Consider the following 22,291-nt stretch of genomic DNA (forward strand, 5'->3'; position numbering starts at 1 on the left):
GAATTCCACAGATTCTGAAAACCACTGCTGCTTTACCTTAGTATTAACCAGAGTTTTCATTTATTTGTTCATAAAATATTAAATGGAAAGAACATAGATAAAAATGATGTACATTAACATTTTTTTTACACCAGCATCATTTCAGGGTGTAAACAGCAGTAAAAAAAACTACATGTAGGACAAATCTTGATAAAAAGATCTTGAGCAAAAACAGTGATTTAACACTGAAATAAAATTATTTATAAAGACTTTCTACAAGTGAGAAAGTCTGTTTTTCCTCCTAAATAAATATTTACCAAGTTTAGCACATCACTTGTATCTTTGTGAGGTCTAACAACAGCTTATTCAGAAACCTAGATTGTAAATGTAGTGTTGGGGGCAGATTTGATACAATGATCTACCTTGATCATTCTACTTTGAGCAAAGCAAACTGCACACAACATGCATGCCAAATAGATGTTCAGGTCTTTAAGTTAAATGCATTAGCATACAGTTCTACATAAGGAGGGGAGCCATTATCATCTGAATGTTCAATGCAAATTGAGCTATAGTGAGCTTCTGTTTGAGCTGATAATGATTGATTGTCTTGATCTCGTCCGGGCACCAACTTTGTCTTAACTACTCAACAGTCAAATACATTCTGAACCCAGGCTAAATACAATTCTCAAAAGACATGCTTTAGTAGATTTTTATTCGTACAAAAAATTTGTACAAAATTATATAAGAAAACATGATTTGAATAATCAAGTCTACTTTCAGAATAAAATACTTGAACACTATGTTCCATTCTGCATGCACACATTTGTACAACATACATAAATCAGTTCCTTTTAAATACTTCAAGTATGCTTGTTCAATAGCTTAGTGGCTCATCACAGATCAGCATGAGCATGTGAAACGTCTCTTCCCCCCACCCCGCCCAACCCCTCCTCAGATTGCTGCCTGTAGACAATTGCCCCACATGGAAAGCGCAGCCGTCGGCACAGCAAGAGGTGAATACAGTGGCACCAAATCATCATGATCAAGTCAGATCATTTTTAGAAGTCTGTAATGTAAACATGTGGACCTCTAGAACGGAGTCACATAATGTACAAACACAAATGTGTATTCACACATACACATTCTCACACACACACACACACACAAAGTCTCCAGGCTCTTTCTGGTTTCCAGAGTAGACGGATGAGGTGTGTTCCTCCAGGCTTCAGCATTATTTTAGTATTTCTCCGAGCACACCGAGGCACTGAGAGCTGGATGAAAGTTGAAGAAGGCCTAATCTCTCTTTCAACAGTTCCAGAGATTTAAGAAGTACCGCTGCTGGACTTATTCGCCACAACACGGGAGCGCATCCAGTCTAGACTGGCCCGTAAACTGTAGGAGGAAAAGAGAAAGAGGTGGTTACATATTGTATAAACTGACCCTCACTCAGACCTCAAACATCTTAACCTATAATATTTGCAAGTTCCTAAGGCCTGCAATTTCTCAACGTGATCGCAACACAACTAAAACCTGTTGAACACAATCTGCTACATGCCTTCTGTCAAAGTTCTAAACTATATATATATATACACGTTTTTTAAAAGTAAAAGGCCTTTAAGGACAATTCTATAAAACTATCCACCTTCATGTCTTTTTGATGAGAAATCAAACTTCGAAATCTGTAAGCATTAAAATGATTTTTATATTGTAAGTAATGTTTTAAGATGAACACTTACTGAACTGAAGTGCCGTAGGTTTACCTGATTATCCATACGTAATTTTTTTTAAACTATATAAAAATGTGAGTATTAAATATGATACATCAGGATTCTGAGTCAAGTAATGTTTATTTGAACATATAAGTCAGCATTGCATTGTGTACAACTAAAACTACAGAGCTTTGATCAATAAAACAAGCATAAAAATCTTCTAATTCTTATATTATTGGAAAATATAGAGTGTAAACAATATATGCAGTTTATGCAATTAGTCTGCTATACTGTTATAATGATCTCATAAATACAATATCATTACCAACAATAAAAAATACATTAGTAAAATTACATTAAAAGCTATTCGAATTCTTTTTACTTTTTGCCATATAATTATCAGCATAGTTTTGCTTTCTTATTATCAGCATAATTCCCTCCTTGAGTATAATCTCTATATATCATATAATATATGAGCTGTTAAAGCCAGATGTATCAAATGTGTTACTAGACACAAATAAAATACACATACAAGCTTTTAGATTTTTTTTCTAAAGGTTCAATAAATTGTTAATAAAAAAAAAAAAAAAGAGAGATTTCTCTCACTACTATTTAATATGTCAGGCTTTACAGGGTTAAACTAAAAAGACACAGTGGTAAACATATACACTCCTATAAAACACACATACCCTTCTCCAGTGAGTGCGCAGCAAGCCTGGACATGCCAGGAACGAGCAGTGAGCGAGCTGAGGGTCAGACTATGAGAGATCTCTGCAGCAGACATACTGTTCTTCATGTCCTGCTTATTCGCCAAAACCAGCACAGATGCGTTCTGCAGATCCTGTATGGAGGGTCGAGGAGGAGAAGGAATTCAGATTAACTATTAACAAGAAAGCATAATATTCAAAGCAGTTAAGAGTAGGGCTGATCTCACGTGGTCTAACCCAACTCTAAAAAAATGGATTTAATCATTTGTTTGCAAATGCAAAATGTACATGGAAATCTCTAGAGGATATGTAAACCACGGTCAAAAGTTTACATTCTTCCATTAAGTACAAAATCATCTCTTATTTGCACCCTTTTTACAATTATTTTGCATTAAATATTTTTTAAATAGGCTGCAGTAGCGGTTTGGTCAAAATAAGGATATCTCTTCTTAAATAGAGATATTCTATTGAAGTGTTCTTACTGAGAACTAAAACTACTTGGACATTTTTGTTGTGAATGACAAAAATGACAAAAGTCAAAAATTAGTAATACAATTATTTATTTAAAAAAAAAACTATACTGATTTGAACATATTTAAAAGGCTAAATAAATGAATAAAATATTATAACAAATAAATAGATTTTAAACCCAGACTACATGTGCAAAGTGCATGAAAAACCATGAAATCCTCATAACGGTGTCATGAAGCAGCTGACTGCAAACTAACCTCGTGTGCAAGCATGCGATGAAGCTCCTCTTTAGTTACAGTCAGGCGTTCTCGGTCAGTGCTATCAACAACCAGGATGATAATCTGTAAAATTTAGAGAGGAAGATTATACATCGTGTAAAGTCAATAACATTGACAATCATATATTATTGTCTGTCTCTCAGCAGTAGAAACAAAAAAACAAGCACATAACCCAGTTCAGTTTCACATAACTTCTGTCACACCAGCAAAACATGCGGCTTAAGAACACACACCTCTGTGTTACAGTAATACGAGTTCCAGGTAGCTCTGAGACTCTCCTGGCCTCCAATGTCCCAGACGAGGAAGCGCGTTTTCTTTACGGCGATCTCCTCTACGTTGCTGCCAATTGTGGGAGAAGTGTAGACGGCTTCTTTAGTTAAACTGCAGAGAAAAGGGTTTTAAAACTCAATGTGTCGTGGTACAGTGATGGTAGTACGAAGCCATGAGCTTGTCCTGCTTCTACTTAAAAAAGAAAAACACTTACAATTGGTAGAGAATGGTGGTCTTCCCAGCATTGTCCAAACCGACAATAATTACTTTGTGTTCTGAAAAGAGAAAAGGGAGGATTTCACAAAAACACAGAGACATTTTTTGTTTGATCTTTTCTGTATGATAATATCATCTGATAACGTCAACCTGTCTGTTTGGGTTAAACACAGTTTGGAAATGTTGTGTATATTGGTGTAGAACTAGGTAAGCAAACTCCTATGATCTTTGAACTGACCCCACTAGCATGTACAATCTTATCATGTATGCAAGTAGAACAGAACATCCCAACACGGACTTGCATAAACGTGTATTAGTCAAGAACATGTTATTAGTGTCACTTAAAAGGCCTCCTTTAGAAACCTGGGCAATACTGTTTCTCATTTTAACACTACTCTGATTTCTCTGGTTTGAGAATTTTACTCTGATTTAGTAATTCGGCTTCGAGAATTCACACTGTACACTATTTTATTTATTTATTTTTTACAGATTAAACAGCTCGTGAAAGTTTCAGTACATAAACAATGCTAATGCATGTTTAATAAACACGCGCAGGTGAGGACGTTCGTGATTGGTTGTCTCTCTGTTGCTAAACAACTTTGCGTTAATCTTCTAGCTCAGCATCGGTTCTTTTGACACTACAATCTCGTAAATCGTAACCCAGGGTTAGAGGTGCTGACCATCTTACAAAACTACACACTTCACTTGATTAAATCAGTTAAACTTGCCAGTGGAGTTTTAGTCGAAGTTTGAAAACACGTTGACTATTAAGCCGTCAATCCAGGACAGAATGTTAGTTTCGTGTTAATGAAAACAATTAAATGTATCTTAACTAACGTTATTTACTATAACACCAAGGCCATTTAAAAAACACGTAACTTGCAAAAAGTAATACTTATAATACTACAATAATACAAATCTTTAAACCGCGTCCTCTTTTAAAATTCGCTTACCTCGATCTCCGAAAACAGTCATCAGTTTGGCGAACAGTAGCCCCATTTCCGAAGGCAGTGAATTTAAAAGGCCGGGTTTGTTAACCGATCACACCGGGTTTTCTGAATTCACCGAGCGCTAAAGTCAATTTGATCCTCTGGTTATTTTGATCCTTTAATTCCGGGCAGTAAATACTTTTACAGTTACGTTAAAAGAACAGACCAACGTGCGATAGTATCTTTTTCTTTTTGCTCCGTATTGTCAAACATTCATTGCGATTTCTAAACTGTGGTCGAAATGTTAAGATATTTTTCCCCTACGTGTCTGTTGTTTAATCGGCTGGTGTCTGTCTAATTTCTCCTCTGCCCTGATACATAATATCGGGCCGGAATACGGAATTTTGTCGTGTTTTTCGTGGGCGTATGCATGTTTAAAGGATGAGTAATGACGCAGCAGGCGCGTCACGCGTTTCAGGGGTAGTCGAAACGGCTATCCTCATTGGACGCCCACGGGGATGACGCAAATTACAGCACAATTCTGTTGGTCCGTATATGGAACGGGGCGTGGCGTTCTTCGACGGTGTGTGTGTTATGTTTGAGTCGCAGGGGACTTTGAGAGGAAGTTTAATGGAACTTTAATCAGAAAGTAAAAGAGAACTAATGGAATTCCCTGGACTCTCAGTAAATAAACCACAATAAGAAAGTATTTTCCTCTTTGTCATGTGAAATTCTTACATCTTGACATAGGCCTGACACCTCAAATCAATAACCTTACTTAACATTTTCTGACCTCAGTGACCCCCTAGATTCTATATCAACCCAAAACAGAAATGGCTCAAAATCTATCAAAACAATATTATTGACTTGAATAGATCAAATGTTACATCTTTAACTAATCATGTGAATTGCTACCATAATATAAGTGATCGAACCACATCCTTTTCAAAATTGAAACTTGGCACAATACTCTTTCTGTTCCTCTTGATACAATCTGAGCATGATACGTTTCCTGTTGTCATTGTCCTTTTAAGAATGCTGTTAGCTGACTCAATCAGGTTTCTCATACACGCACACCTGTGGTTTTCTCAGCATGAGTCTGTGTTTTGAACACTTTGGGTACTTAAATGTCATGATATGTGGAATGATGAGACACCACGTGAGGACATCTGCTACAGGAAGAACATAATCTTTTAAAGTGCCGAGCATATACACATTACTGCACAAACTTGCAAGTGTGGTTAAGTGTCATCCGCACATCTGGCCAAGAATGGGGTAAATTCGATTTGGTGTGATGTTTTTTCATGTACCCAGTACCACCTGCGAACAAGAAACGGTTGTTGGTTCAGGTCAAGACGTTTGTGTTACAAAAGAATGAAGGAAATATGACTCATGCCTATATAGTTACAATTTCCAATCATATTTAGCACACCTTAAATGCAAAATAAACACTTTAACTTACATTTAACTTGCGTTGATGCTCTTTATTAGGAGGAGTTCTCCAGATTTACATGATCAGAACAAAACTACAATTCACTCATGCCCGTAAACCAGGATTGCCCCCATAAATGAGAGGTGATGGACATCTTTTTATTTCTTCCTCGCAGCCCATTGTCTTGAATCCTGCATTGTTTCCTTTCTCCTTCATTTTGTGTGTTCTTCCTGGCCCCCCACCACCAGATATTCTTTCTCACCCTCACCATCTCCCACCCCCTAGTCCCTTGTGGGTCTACTCCTCGTTGTTTGACACCATATTCCAAGGCTTCCCCTCCATATAAACTATGCTATGATATTTTCAGCATTTCTGCTGTAATATATAATTTATATTGAATAAATGAACATGGTTAATGGCTTAGTTAATTATTGTCATATATTAAATTGAATTCATTTACAATATGATGTCATATATCTAATATTTTAATAATTTATTTTTAATACCAAATTAATTAACCATTATTAATTTGGTTATTCCAGAAAAATATATATTTTGTATTCCAGAACTGTATGTTCTTCAATAATACATTTTTTTTTGTAAAAAACTGAAAATAAAAAGTATAATTTTATTTTTAGTTATCTTAATTTTTTTTGTGTGTGTGTGTGTGTGTGTGTGTGTGTGTGTATGTGTGTGTATGTGTTTTTTTTTTTAGCATTAATTCGGATTATAGTTTTAGTACATGAATAATAATTTATTAATTGAAAACAGTCACCCTGCGGCCCTCTTGGAAGTTGAGAACCACTGATCTGTTCTTTGCATTCATTTTGTAAACTCCTAAATAATGTGAAAATAGCAAAGGCACAGGAAACAGTTGATCCAGATTAAAATTTTTAATTAAAATATGAATTTATCCACAGATTAAAAACAAAAAGTAAAATGGAGCTACAATCAGGCACCAAAGAATACGTCTGTTTTCCTTATATTTTGAAACAATTGCGATAATGCAACAATAACATTATTTAGTAAGCTATCTACTTGTATTATATTTAGCGAATTTCATCATGATGATTTTTAAAAACATAGTTGAAGGTAAAAAGAGGCTCATAGACATTCACCAATGCTCTGGTTACATAAAAGAGTAAAGACTCCAGATTTTCTCCCATTTCATACACACAGCACACACACACATACATTCCTGGCTTAGAAATTGGCCACAGAGATAACAACACAAAAAGCAGCTCATTAGCATGAGTTTGGCAGTAGGATGTGTGTATCTGTGCATGTCAGTGTTGAGTATGTAAGAGTAACTGTGTTCCTATACAGCTTGTTAGACTGTGAAGTTATTCCTTAAACTATCATGCAATAAAGACTTTGTTTAATCTTAAAATGATGCGGTGCAAACATGACGCTATGGAAACAAGGTAAATCGTAGCGTAGACTACTATCACACACAACAACAATAACAACAACAACTGTATATATGTGGCACTGAGTTAAGACAACCCACCGAGTTTACGGTGGGAGTGGCCTGATGAGAGATTACGGCACTTGTGATTGGTTGGCCTGTGTGACTGACGTGAGAATAAGGCAGAATATGTTTCCAATGGCAGTGGTACACTAATGACACAAATGCTAAAAGCCCTCGAGCAGGCACAGAAGACGAGACAGAGCCGGTTACAATCAACACAAAGCTATTTGTGTTAGTGGTCTCCAACAATTTGGGCTTTTAGTTTGAAAATGTGTCTCTTAGACGCTCTTAGTTGTCTTATTTATATTTGCATATTAGTGTTTTATAAATGCTATCTGATCTGGATTAACGTCTTGATGCTCTAGTTAGCCCTATCAAACTATATCATGTGAGCACCACAGCACCCCTTCTGCATTGGAGGAGTACGCAGCAGCGGTGGAGCTCTGTAAAGGTTTTAGCAGGCTAAAAACAGGATAGACCTTTCGAGACGCAATAAATAAAATAAATAGAATAAATTATAACACAAAAACATGCTCTGCAGTAGTGTAGTCTGGGAAATTAAAATGGTGGGTCACTCCCAAGACTTTCGTGTATCAGAAAGACCCTGTTTAAGACTACAGAGGATGCACACACACACACACACACACACACACACACGCTCCGACCACCGAGCCATACAAACGAACACACACATACTTTTGCAAGATTTTTGATATACATTGTGAATTGTGTTTAATGCTCAGCAAGTTACTAACCTCATAATGATCAGGAGTCATGCAGTACTATACAAAAGTAAAACAGAATGAAGAAAGTTTCTTCTACTTTCCTCCTCAAAAACATGTTGAAACTAAATATATAATGACCGAGAGCTTTTTAGCGTAATGCGAATGTCGCGATTGTTAGCTGTACAGCGTTTGTCAATGATTGTGTGTTTCTCTGGGTTGTAAACAGATCCAACTATAGAGATTCTACTTAGTGTTGTTCTAAACAACTCCTCTCGGGTAAACCTGCTCTAGCGAATGTACACATCTCTGCTCCACTCCTCCTGACTATGGTTACGGCCCGTCGTTGACCCGCCGCCTTCTGCTTCCTGACAGTAGCGCTCCCTCAGCTTGCCTCGTCCACGCTGGTGCTGATTGGCAGGTGGTGGAACCATGTTGAGGTTCTCCTGGTCAGGCTCTGCCCCTTCGTCCTCCCAGGATGCCTGGCGAGGAGCGTGGTGGGCAGGGTTTAGACGGTACGAGCGACATGGGTCTGGCTCCTCGTAAGGATCCGTCTCCATGTCGTCAGTATAAGCAGAATCACGGCTGCCCTGGGTCTCGGAATCGAACGTGTCCTGCCGCGAAAGACCTCTTCCACCTGTTTGCAACTGGCTGCGTGAAGAGCGCAGTGGCTGCTTCCCACCGAGGTCACTCTGGTAGTCTTGGAGACTGCCACGTTCAGGCCCTTCCCTCTTCTGTTCTCCATGCACCAGGAATGGCCCCTAGAGCAAGTCACACCCCCAAGACACACCACAACAGGCCAAGGCACATGCAGACACACACAAAAAAAATAGCGAGCAGCATGTTAATACAAAGGTTAGAGGTCAGCTTTTTACTTTACAAGTTCAAATAAGATATTTCAACTAGTGCTGTCAAATCGGTTAATTGTGATTAGACACAGCTAACTATAGTGAGGAAAATAGGTATTTGAACACTCTGCTATTTTGTTAGTTATTAAGTTCTCCCTCTTGGAAATCATGGAGGGGTCTGAAATTGTCATCGTAGGTGCATGTCCACTGTGAGAGACCTAATCTAAAAATAAAATCCAGAAATCACAATATATGATTTTTTAACTATTTGTTTGTATGATACAGCTGCAAATAAGTATTTGAACACCTGTCTATCAGCTAGAATTCTGACCCTCAAAGACCTGTTAGTCTGCCTTTAAAATGTCCACCTCCACTCCATTTCTTATCCTAAATTAGATGCACATGTTTAAGGTCTTTAGCTGCATTAAGACACCCGTCCAGCCCAAACAATCAGTAAGAATCCAACTACTAACATGACCAAGACCAAAGAGCTGTCCAAAGACACTAGAGACAAAATTGTACACCTCCACAAAGCTGGAAAGGGCTACGGGGAAATTGCCAAGCAGCTTGGTGAAAAAAGGTCCACTGTTGGAGCAATCATTAGAAAATGGAAGAAGCTAAACATGACTGTCAATCTCCCTCGGACTGGGGGTCCATGCAAGATCTCACCTTGTTGGGTCTCTATGACCTTAAAAAAGGTGAGAAATCAGCCCAGAACTACACAGGAGGAGCTGGTCAATGATCTGACAAGAGCTGGGACCACCGTTTCCAAGGTTACTGTTGGTAATACACTAAAACGTCATGGTTTGAAATCATGCATGGCACGGAAGTTTCCCCTGCTTAAACCAGCACATGTCCAGGCCCTTCTTAAGTTTTCCAATGACCATTTGGATGATCCAGAGGAGTCATGGGAGAAAGTAATTTGGTCAGATGAGACCAAAATAGAACTTTTTGGTCATAATTCCACTAAATGTGTTTGGAGGAAGAAGAATGATTAGTACCATCCCAAGAACACCATCCCTACTGTGAAGCATGGGGGTGGTAGCATCATGCTTTGGGGGTGTTTTTCTGCACATGGGACAGGGCGACCGTAGCCTGGCTCTGCCCTCATACGTACTTCCGCTCAATTTTCATTTTCCTTCAGTACTACGACTGGGACTGCTGTGTAGTCTTAGGTTTTCTCCGAACAAATTTTTACCGGTCCAATCAGCAGCAGAGGGAGTGGCTGAGAACGATGACGTTGATGTCGAGCGCTAGTTTGAGATGTAGTTCAGTAATGGCGGAGGAGAAAGATGCAAACTAAACCATTCATTGCATTGTGGCACCGCTGTCGAATATCCAGAAGTTAAAGCCGGAGCAATAACAGTCTTTGCTGGGGTTTGTTGGTGGCCATGATGTTGTGGCCCTCCAACAGGGTAAATTTGGGAAAAGTTTGATTTTCCAGATCGCTTCGTTAGTGATGAAGGAGTTGGCTAAAGCTATTCGGACGGTAACTGTTTCTCGTGGGGTCGGAAGGTATTGCCATCATTTAAGTTACAGGGACTGGTCAGTTATTTTATTGCCGTCCGTTTCTCACCACCCGTGTAAAAATCCCCGGCCGAGTTACCAACTGCTTTTGACAAACGCAAGGTCGTGTTGATGTAACAGCTGTCCGAATCCACATCTCTGAGTTTTCAACAATATATCACTTCAAAATTCACTGTTTGTAATCATTTTTGACCACTGCAGAACACAAACTTGTATTTCTTTAAAATGCTGGCAAGTATTTAGAAGAGCAATATATTTCATCACCGCTCAAACAGATTTAAATAAAAGCACATAAACATTTGAATTGGTCCGTTATTTATAGTAGCATTTATTTTCATACTAAGCATATGACATTTTATTTACAACATACAATGATGTTACGGACCACGTGAGCGTCGCGTTCCCGATCACAAAGCTCTCCTGTCCACCGTGGCGTGAATAAATCACAATCCGAATGCACGAGTTTTAGGTTTTATCCTATAGTTTTATTACTGAGGTGGCATGCACATGTGCACTTTTATTTTGTCGGATTTCCATGTGTGAAACAGAAGAAGGGCGCATGACATACGTCACGACCAAACGTTAGCGATTGGTTATGGCAGATGCAGAGTGTCTCAGGACAGATCCAATAGTTTTAAACCTCAACAGGGTGCCCGCCTTCGCGGAAATAAACCCTTGTCAATGGAGAGTGGCCAGACTCTATGTACAAATGAAATGTACGAGAGTCTGGTAAAACCAGGCTAGGGCGACCGCACTCTTAAGGAGAGAATGACCGGGAACTTGTATTGCGAGATTTTGTGGAACAACCTCCTTCCCACAGTTAGAGCATTGAAGATGGGTCGAGGATGGGTCTTCCAACATGACCATGACCCGAAGCACACAGCCAGGATAACCAAGGAGTGGCTCTGTAAGAAGCATATCAAGGATCTGGCCTATCCAGTCTCCAGACCTAAACCCAATAGAGAATCTTTGGAGGGAGCTCAAACTCTGTGTTTCTCAGCGACAGGCCAGAAACCTGACTGATCTAGAGAAGATCTGTGTGAACAACACAAACCTGGTGAACAACTACAGGAAACGTTTCCCTTCTGTAATTGCAAACAAAGTCTACTCTAACAAATATTAACATTGATTTTCTCAGGTGTTCAAATACTTATTTGCAGCTATATCATACACACATAAATACATACACACATACATATACAAACACACATACATATACAAACACACACACACACACACTTATATATATATATATATATACATATATATATGTGTGCGTGTGTGTGTATGTATCTATGTATGTATGTATGTATGTATGTATGTATGTATGTATGTATGTATGTGTATATATATTATATATATATATATATATATATATATATATATATATATATATATATATATATATATATATATATATACTCATGCTTTTTGGGGAAAAGGCCAATAACTGGTAGTGAGATGATTTATAGCATTCGTATGCTTTGTGTCGTTGCACAAAGCTATGAAAAAGTGTTATGAAAATGTACCTCGCTGACTTTTAAGTCCAATCTCTACAACATGCTACAAAAGAATAATTTCATAAAATGCTAAATCTTACATTTATGCAATAATAAATGATCTCGCTTAACTTGAAAAAACCCCAGAAACACCTTTTATGTTTCCAAAATCATTAGAAAGTTAAATGCATCTGGCAAACTATAGACCAAACCCACACCATGCACAATATAAAAAAGCACTTAATATTTGCACCCTCTAGTGGCCATATTAAACCCATCAAACAATGAATACAAGCTCCTTTCAGTGCTGATGATTAAAAAAATATATACCAGTATCTTTGAATTCAAAAGTTATCTTATATTGCACCCTGAAAAAGATATATATAGATATACACAGAAATATTGTCCAAAATGTATTTTCTCTTTTGTCATTTAAGTTATTATAAATTTCTTTTCCCCACCCAATTATATATATATATATATATATATATATATATATATATATATATATATATATATATATACACACACTGACAAAGGCTTATTTGATCTTTTATCTTTATCATTTAATTATATAGGTTTTTATTTTCTTTCTATTTTCAATCCATTATAAATATAGAATGAATTATATATAATTTGTGTAAATTATCAAATTAAGCTATTTCAGTATTTAAATATAATTGAAGTGCTGTGTGAATAAATTAGCTGTGCAACTTTGGTCTCCTAGACAACTGTCCAATGGTAAAGACTGAGCAGATGGATGCTCATTTCTTCTCTTTCAGATTGCGGTGAGATAGTTGGGAAAGCGCACACTGACACACAGGTATTGATCCATCCTCTGTCTGTCTCACTCACTGTCTTGCTGTCTCTCTCTCTCTCTCTCTCTCTCTCTCACACACACACAGACACACACACACACACACACACACACACACACACACACACACACACACACACACACACACACACACACACACACACACACACACACACACACACACACACACACACACACACACACACACACACACACACACACACACACACACACACACACCTTGGGTAAACAACACTGGCATGTACGCAAGCGTCTGTTAGAATTTCAGCTCAGGGTTAATAGGATAATGGATATGAGTAGGTAATTCAGGGCTGGTGCCATGGCAACCTGGAAGAGGGTGGCGATCTGAACTATGTCTTCCAGAGGCCATTGAAAAGTCCGGCAGGCAAATCAAATGAGGGAAGAGATGAAGTGTGTGCGTTACTGTGAACTGTGGCGAACTTATGATAATGAGATGTTTTGTTCGTGTGTATGTGTTGTATTATTTATATCATTGAGAGATCAGTCAAAGGAGAGGAGCAGAGACAGACAACAGAATTACAGATGGGCATTTCTATCTCTTGAGCAGCCATCGTTACTTTCAGATATTGAGAGATGGGTTCTGGACCCTTCAATATCCCATTGTAAGCCCGGCCCCGTCTTTAGAGGGCATGTTCCTCTTCGTTTTGCCCTTGCCCTGTAGCGGGGGAGCCATCAAGGAGCTCCATGTTGCGACGCAGGGAAGTGAGCACCTGTACCTGCAGGTTGGAGACGGGTTCAGGCGAGGCCGCCAGGGCGGCTGTGGCCATGGTGCGATTGAGCAGAGGGTTGGGTGGGTTGCTGCTCGGAGGGTGTGTAGCCTTCCAGTAGGCCTCCAGATATTCAGCCAGGTGTTCACATGCATCCTCCAGCTGATTCTCATCTAATATTATGTCAAAAAGCTCCTGAAAAAAAGAAAAGCAGATGTTTCAAAAGAAAATACTGAGCAAGGCAATTGTACAGTTTACATGTTGGAGACAATTACATTACATTTTCTCTGTTCTCTATATATATTTTCTCTATCTTAGCATATGACTAGATAAGACTGAAATCTGTGAGCACATAAATGAAAAAGTCCTGTATGAGTCTAAGAAACATAGAATGAAGAAAAAAGGAAATGGAGAAGAGTGAGCAAAAAACTCAGGACAGCTTTCTCACTGCCTTAAAACCAAAAAGTGTGAATTTATGTACATAAAAGTGAACATGAATGTAAATCAGAAGAAATCAAGAGTAATATTCTCACAGGAGGACATTGCGCGAGTTTATCAGCTGCCACCATTTGGACGTTGAGATGTTTGGCTTGAGATTTACCCCTGGACTTTATCAGCCTCTGCAACACCTGATAGCGAGAGGGAAACAAAAGAGCAAATATGTCTGTTACGTCCCTAGGGACACAAGAGTATTTTGGGAGGTTTTCTTCGCCGTTTCTTTGAGGTTTTCCTTCTGTCTCTTGAGCTATCACTTTAACAGGTGGTGATTGGCTGTCTGACCTGTCAATCATTCCTGTGGACGTGATTGGCTGTGCTGACATGAGGGCGTGCTCTTCTAATCCCATCTGATGCTCAACACCTGTGGAGTACTCTTCTTAAGTGACGTGCTGCTGCAAAGCAGGAGACTGCTTTTTGTTCTGATTATGATTTGTTATGTTTGTTTTTGGGTTGCTTTTATTTGAACTTAGCTTGTGTTGCCATTTTGCCCTTTGTCATGTCTACCCTTTAAAACTTCTTATGCGAGATATTTGAAGTCCTTTTGAATAATGTTAAAGAGAAGTTCAATCTGGATGAAGACAAGGGTCTAGATAAGATTTCATGTGACATACGTGGGCTAGTGATGGCGAAGTGAAGCTTTCTGAACCAGTGAAGCTTTCAGCACAGTTGTATCAGAAAAAGGTTCATTACTCGAAGCTTTTCAAGTCAGAGCTCAACGAGGATCTCTGCTGGTGAAAGTGAGGGAAAGCGCTGTGTCGCAAAATGTTTTGCAACCGACGCATTATCTTGAAGCAAAAAGTGAATTAATGGATTGATTAATAAATTAATCAATATATTATATATGACATTATATGACACAATCTGTTCCATTGGATACTCCTAGTAACTTAAACCAATAGATATGATTTTGTATTGTGAATGTGAACATTTTTCCTGTTTGTAAACAAATAAAACTCACGAATAAAGGAAGTATGCTAAATAAATGCATGCACACAAGGAAAAACACACACACTTTCACATGATTATAGAAAGATAAGCCTATACTTGTCTCTAATGTATGAAGTCATAGGCTGGTGGATTAAATAAATAAATAGATAAATATATGCGGCAGAACAAAAGCCAAATAAATGATCAACTTTATTGGGCGAAATCAAATGAAAGTGTTCCCACATTTCAGAACGCCCTCTCTTTGCAACAGGGTCCATAACAAACTCGCGCAATACAAAAACCCCTCTCAATGCAACGCAACACACCTCACAGGCACGCCCTGTGTCGCGCATTTTTAAACCTTTCTGAATCAGTCACGTGGGTGTTTGTGAAACGAAGCTTCGGACGTCATTGGTCACGTGGTTTTGATAGAACGAATCAAGCATCGACACAAAGCTTCACAGAAAATAGTTTCATTTTTTTGACACACGCTTCGGAGCTTTGGTGTCACTGTTAACATCACTAACGTGGGCACACGCAGGTTAAGGTTGATTATTTAGACACACTAGGTTGGTGGGTTTGTGCCACATCCTGTATTTTTGTTTCGGCGTCACAGATGCTGAAGACTTTTTCTTTTCTTAGTTTAGGATTAGTTTGAAACCATTTAGCAAGACTGTTTTGATTATATTATTTTCGTGTCTGGCACAATCTGGTTTTCTCTTGGTTCTCCCCAGATCCTATTTTTACGTATGTTTTTTGTTTTTCTATCATCTTTATTATGGGTTTATTCATTTGTGAGTAATTATTGGGTTCAATATTAGTTAAATTATTGTTTAAGAAGCTATTTGCATGGTCTCGTTTTCTAATCACACACAGTGGTCATTGCAGATGGTATTCAGAACTGGGTTTAAAATGTTCCCCTCCTCCAATCCTTAGATTGTTACCAGTCAAAGGAGGGTTGTAACAACGTCCACAAATAGTCGAACACAAATAGTTTGTGGTCAGTAAAAGAGTTTTTTTAATTTAAGAATTTGATTTTCCAATTGGAATGATTTTTATATAGCAAGGATACATTAAAATGACCAAAGGTGACAGTAAACATGTATAATGTAACAACATTTTTTGTTTTTAAAATGACATGTTCTTTAGAAAAAAAAGAACTTTAATCATACTGTACAAAACTGTTTTACTATATTTTTTATATTAAAAAAATTAGATTTTTTTTTCCTCCAAACACACTGACAAAATCATATGGACCCAAAACCTTTGATTGGTAGTGTGTATATTGTAGCTAATATTTACCTTTGGAGATGCAATCTTGATGTAGACTATGATAGGTGCCAGTGACGTCTTGGCCAACTGAGATGGATGGTTGATTGTATCGGCATCCAGAGCCACTAACTGGAGAGTCCGAGCCAACTCAAAGATTCTCTCGATTTCACTCTGTACCTCAGCTACCAGACGGGGAAAAAAAGTATGAATGTACAACACACACACCTCATCTTTCATCTATACACTGAAAAATGTATATTATTAATGTGTTTCTTGTCTTATTTTCTAGTGAAAAATATAAAAACATTCCTAAAATAACAGAAAAACATCTTTTTTATATATCAGAGAATCCTGAACACACACAAAAACATCTCAATTTGAATAAACGATGAATCTCAGAAAGACACCTCACAATTTTATTTCACACTCAAACCCATGTTAGTACATAACATGCACGTGGGGGTTATTATGGTCTGCTTGAATATATGCATGTGTGAGCATGTACATGTGCTAGTTTAGTTTCAATTAACTTAAAGTAAATTGAACACTGAACAGATAGTAGTTTCCAGAATAGCGGTTGCATACTATGTGCAGCTTTCTGCAGTGATCCATGCCAGTCTGCAGAAGTTAGCATGTGTGTATGGATATGTGTGGGTATGAAGTGCTATATGTGGCCAGTCATAAGTTGCATGGGTATATTTGTGGCAATAGCCAACAATAAATTTTATGGGCCAAAATGATGGATTTTTCTTTTATGCCAAAAATCATTAGGATAATAATAATAAAGATCATGTTTTAATAAGATATTTTGTAAATGTCCTACCATTAATATAAATATATATATATATATATATATATATATATATATATATATATATATATATATATATATATATATATATATATATATATATATATATATATATATATATATATATATATATATATATATAGTAATATGTCTGGCTAAGGACTTCATTTGGACAACTTTAAAGGCAATGTTCTCAATATTTCCTTTCCCCCCCCCACCAATTTCACCAGATTCCAGATTTTCAAATAGTTGTGTCTCGGCCAAATATTTTCCTATCCTAACAAACCATACATAAATGGAAAGCTTATTTATTCAGCTATATTCAAAAAGGGGACTCTTATGACTGGTTTTGTAGTCCAGGGTCACATGTGAAGTGGCATAACACTTTTTACAGCGAGTCAGAATCAATGCATTCAGTCAATTTTACAGATTGTACAAAATCTGCAAGCCATTAAACATTTTAGTCACATACCATTTTAAATAATGTTATAAAATGTAGTTGTGCTATTTAAGGGGCAATGTCTGTTAAACTAACATATTTTATTATTATAAAATCAGAACACTGTTTGTCCAGTACAAAATAAATAGGATCTCAATTAGGGTGACAGTATCTGTAAAATGTAAATATACTACAAACACAGCTGAGTATAACTAAAAAGCACCCTAATTAATATGAATATGATAAAAATAATGAGAAACAGCTGTTTAACTGGCCCCTAAGTGCATACGCAACAAGAGGAACACCTGGATCCCTCAGAGTACTTCATAATCTGAACAGGCCCCTCTGCAGAGCAAGTAATGTAACAAGTAATGAAAATGTACTGTTGTAGTAAATTTACATATACACTATCTGTCTGTCTGTCTATCTGTGTGTGTGTGTGTGTGTGTGTGTGTGTGTGTGTGTGTGTGGGTGTGTCTGTGTGTGTGTGTGTGTGTTTGTGTTATATAGTGCCGACAAGCTAAGACTGTTCACACAAACTCAAGGTAGAGGGTTCAATATATATAATGCATCCTTGCAGAATGAAAATGAATTTAAAAGGAAATCTTACTAAGTACAAACACCAAACTTTCGAAACCATTAAACCTATTACAGCAACAAAAAAAAGAAAGAAAAAAAAGAAAAATATTCTAAAAATGTTTAATATCTTCAAATATTATTTAAAATTAATTCATGTAAACACACACATGTTTTCTTAGCCCAATGGCCAAGCCCATTTTCACTTAATGTACCATAAGATGCATGTCACTGGGATCTAAATGAATGAATAGGACTTAAAAGAGAGAACATTTTTTTATTGTGATTTTCGTCTGAGGTTGTTAAATTTTAAAGCTATATGTGCAATACAAAGTCACAAAAAACTACACCACTAGCCTACACACTGTGTTGGCAACAATAACTACACTTTCCAAACAGTTAGGCCTGTCAATTAGGCCTGTCATAACTCTAGGAGTGCTTGTCATTTGTCTTGCTGTCACCAGACAAAGCTTAATTCAAAGAATCAAGAAACCGAGAGGTGTGATCAACAAGTATTATTTGAATGACTCCATATGCAATTTGGATTGTCCTTCAACCAACCACAAGAGGCGTGATCAACTGGCAACAACCCATTGTTTCTCTGTCTGTCATCATGTTAAACCCGCCAATATCGTGCCAGGTTGTGATTGGGTCCCACAAAAGTCTAACAGAAGCAGTAGAAATTAATGTACAGGTTTCCAGAGTTGCAGGGCGAAATCAAATCGCCAGCAGATTACGCTGGGTTTGCCCAGTCTAGTTTGTCATGGTAATGCATATGACAATGTTAATGTATTCGTTCTAGGTGGAATAGATCTGCTACAGTTCTTACGGTTCTGCTTACAGTTATTGGTACTGCTGCAGAGCAAGTATGGGACTTGCTACAGCCAATACATATGACACGCTGCAAGAACACATACTGATACTGCACAATATAGCATACATAAATTACCCATAGCAAATCTATACAGGTGGTGCTAGGGAAGGGTTTCTGAAAGCACACTGCAAACTGCTACAGCAAACACTTTTGAAAGTTGAGCAGCAAAATCATTGGTTGCTGACACAACAGGAACCAATCAGATGTGCCCTTTAAAGACAATGGCCCTCATCTTTCAATCTTGCATAGAAACGGGCATATATGTTGGCGTAAGATTATGCTTGCACTCCTCTCACCGCCTGATTTATGAAGCTGTGCGCACCTCTGCAATCCAGGTTTACGCAATACCTGCCCTTGATAAATGCTGCAGCTGAAAACGATCGTAATTAGAATAACACGCCCCTATTCAAGTCTCCGCCTCCCCACGCCCTCATTTTACGCCATCGACACACGGAAGACGGCAAAGAAGCGAAACTTCTCTGACGTGAAGATCGAGACCATCACTAGGGGGAAAAAATGAATTGTTTTATTTGGGAGTTTAAAGAGTGGGATTAAAGGCACCCACAAAAACAAAATATGGACCCAAATTACGAATACTGTTAATAGTGTGGAGGTTGAGAAGCGCACTCCAGCAGTTTAAATAGCTGTTTGGATGAGAAATGATCTATCACAATGCATTATTTTACAGCATGTGTTTTGAAACAATTAGCATTTAATTTCGTATCACGGCACATATATTGGGGTGTGCGATAGTGATGATGATGTGATGTATTATTCATTCACGTTAATAATTGCATGACAATTTGTAAGATTGTCTTAATAATTTGTCAGATAAGTCTTCTTTTTATTATTATTATGAATTTTATTATTAATGACGCTTATTGTAATTTAGAAGAAGAATGTTGTTATTATTTATTTTATTATTATTATTTAAAAGAAGAATGTCATGTTTATTATTTTGTCAGTCTGAATTATTTTCAGTCGCAGTGCGTGCGCAGCTGCCGGGCCTAACGCTTAACCATCAGGTAAAGCGCACAGGCTCGCAACTGGAGGAATACATATGCCTACAAATCAAATGCTTTGGTTAAGTCACATAAATTAAACATTAAAGTCCATGTTGCACAAAAATTTTATAATCACGATGTTGTTGTTGTTTTTTACAGTGGGTCATATAGCATATATTTGTCAGTGCGTTTTGTGGTGTTGGGAATTGTTTTTCTGCGCATTTTCGCACTAACTCAAACGTGCGTACACCACCTCCTGAGCTGGCATAGGATTTGAGCGTGCCGTACGCCAACGTCCATATTGATAAATCTCAACGTCACTGTGGTTTTGGGTGTAGGCAAGGTGTACGCTGGAAATTTGGTATACGCACTTTTGATAAATGAGGGCCAATGTGATTGCTAACAGATTAGGTTAAAGTGTTAGTTCACCCAAAAAGCAAAATTCTGTCATTAATTACTTACCCACATGTCATTTGACCTTTGTTCATCTTCAGAACACAAATGAAGATATTTTTGTTGAAATCCGATGGCTCAGAAAGGCTTTCATTGACACCAATGTCAATTCCTCTTTTAAGACCCATAAAAGGCACTAAAGATGTCGTTACAAAGACCATCTCACTACAGTGGCTCTACAATCATTTTATCAAGCAACGAGAATAGTTTTTGTACGCAAAAAACCCCCCCTGAATAACAACTTATATAGTGATGGCTGATTTAAAAAAACTGCTTCGTAAAGCTTCAAACCGTTGTTTGAATCAATGTTTAAATAAGTGTGTCGAAGCTCCAAGGCTTCTGAAAGTGTTTTGAAATTGGCTATCACTATATAAGTTGTTATTTATTATTTAACTATTCTTGTCGCTTCATAAAATTATTGTAGAACCACTGTAGTGAGGTCTTGCGGGTCTGGAACAGCATGAGAGTGAGTAATTATAACAGAAATTTCATTTTTGGATGAACTAACCCTTTCAGGATAAATCAGCTTGAGCCATCTAGAGTTTTATAATAGTACTTATGGATTTAAGTCAGTAGTGTGGTTATTTTTAGTTAATAACACTACAACAGAGCTGACAAGCTAAGACTGTTCACACCAAACTGAAGGTACTGGGTTAAGTAAAATGACAGATGGATGAGGAGTTAGATAAATGGATGAATCGACAGATGGATAGTCATGAAGGGAAAAATGGTGGGATGATTAGATACGTACCCAGTACGTCTGAGGTGAAGAGAAAGAGAGAGAGAGAGATAAGAAATGTGTGGTGGGAAGGTGTGACGGAAGAGAACAGGATGAAAAAGAGAAGAAAAAAAAGCCAGATAAGACATGATGTAAGAGAGCAAGAGAATGAAACACTAAGAAAAATGTTTAGAAAACAGAGAGAATGTGAACACTAGTGAAAACTGACAGAGCTTGCTTGACAAGCATATTTTCACCTCTCTAAAAGTAATCTAAATGTCTGTTTGCACAGAGAGCACGTCCACCAAAAAGTCTTTTTATGTTCTTTGTCTGTTTTTTTCTAATATAAAACTCTTAAATAGTATGTGAACTTCTTTTCTCTATACAAGCAGAATTAATTAATTTCATTCATTTCAACAAACAGACAGTTTTGCTTTCAATGTGAATAGCTTTGTATTTTGAAATCTGCTTAACTTTTTTGTGTGCTCTTAAAAGCTTGGACTAACATGGGTGCAAAACATTAGATTTTGGTCATTTAGCCTGCTGCTAAACTACATATTTAGTCTGCTCAGGCGTTACGACCACATGAGGGAGCTCTTTCAGATGCAGTTTTACATTTGTGTGCAGGCGTGTTTCATACCCAGACTGGATCTGGTGCTGGAGCGCTCGATGATCGTGTGTTTGCTGGGGTTGTTTAGGACGGAACGCTTGGCAAGTGAGATGTCTGCTGTCACCCTGGTGATGGATATTCTGGAACAAACAACAACCCATTACCATGGTATGCCAATTACTGCATGAGCGTATTGTGATATTTCCAGCATTAATAATCCACTCAGAACTTTGCCATTGATATTAACATTCTCTTTGATAAAACAGGTCTTGCCAAATTTCATGATGAGGAGAAAAAAAATATATATATATATATATATTTAATTTCTTCATTATGATCATGACATGCATATTTTAATACCCACCTGCCTTCAAATTTGTGTTTTAGGAAGTCAAAGAGTGCTTTCTGCATCATATCTGTCACCTGCAATGTAACAAACACAGACCTGAACAAAATGAACTACATGACTGAAGTTAAAAATGTAG

At 37.5% G+C, this 22,291-nt stretch overlaps 2 protein-coding genes across 4 annotated transcripts in view; both read right to left on the reverse strand.

Annotated features, from left to right (window-relative positions):
- Positions 1-674: 674 nt before the first annotated feature.
- arl5c (ADP-ribosylation factor-like 5C) lies at positions 675-5,001 on the reverse strand. Its single transcript, XM_067413732.1, has 6 exons — positions 4,584-5,001; positions 3,629-3,689; positions 3,378-3,525; positions 3,124-3,207; positions 2,378-2,529; positions 675-1,371 (listed from the first exon to the last, which is right to left on the reverse strand). The coding sequence occupies exons 1-6, from the start codon at positions 4,627-4,629 to the stop codon at positions 1,302-1,304; spliced, it is 561 nt and encodes a 186-aa protein (XP_067269833.1). The 5' UTR covers positions 4,630-5,001; the 3' UTR covers positions 675-1,301.
- A 1,868-nt stretch (positions 5,002-6,869) lies between these two features.
- cacnb1 (calcium channel, voltage-dependent, beta 1 subunit) overlaps positions 6,870-22,291 on the reverse strand; it is a 72,898-nt gene continuing 57,476 nt past the window's right edge. For all 3 annotated transcript variants that reach the window (XM_067413702.1, XM_067413711.1, XM_067413720.1), the window contains 6 exons: positions 22,171-22,229; positions 21,837-21,946; positions 16,352-16,503; positions 14,158-14,253; positions 13,634-13,819; positions 6,870-8,945 (listed from right to left, as the gene is read on the reverse strand). In XM_067413702.1, the coding sequence (XP_067269803.1) occupies positions 8,475-8,945; positions 13,634-13,819; positions 14,158-14,253; positions 16,352-16,503; positions 21,837-21,946; positions 22,171-22,229 (1,074 nt within the window). In that variant the 3' untranslated portion in view covers positions 6,870-8,474. The remainder of the gene's footprint in view (positions 8,946-13,633; positions 13,820-14,157; positions 14,254-16,351; positions 16,504-21,836; positions 21,947-22,170; positions 22,230-22,291) is intronic.

This window comes from Pseudorasbora parva, chromosome 2, assembly GCF_024679245.1.
Source record: "Pseudorasbora parva isolate DD20220531a chromosome 2, ASM2467924v1, whole genome shotgun sequence".
Lineage (NCBI taxonomy): Eukaryota > Metazoa > Chordata > Actinopteri > Cypriniformes > Gobionidae > Pseudorasbora > Pseudorasbora parva.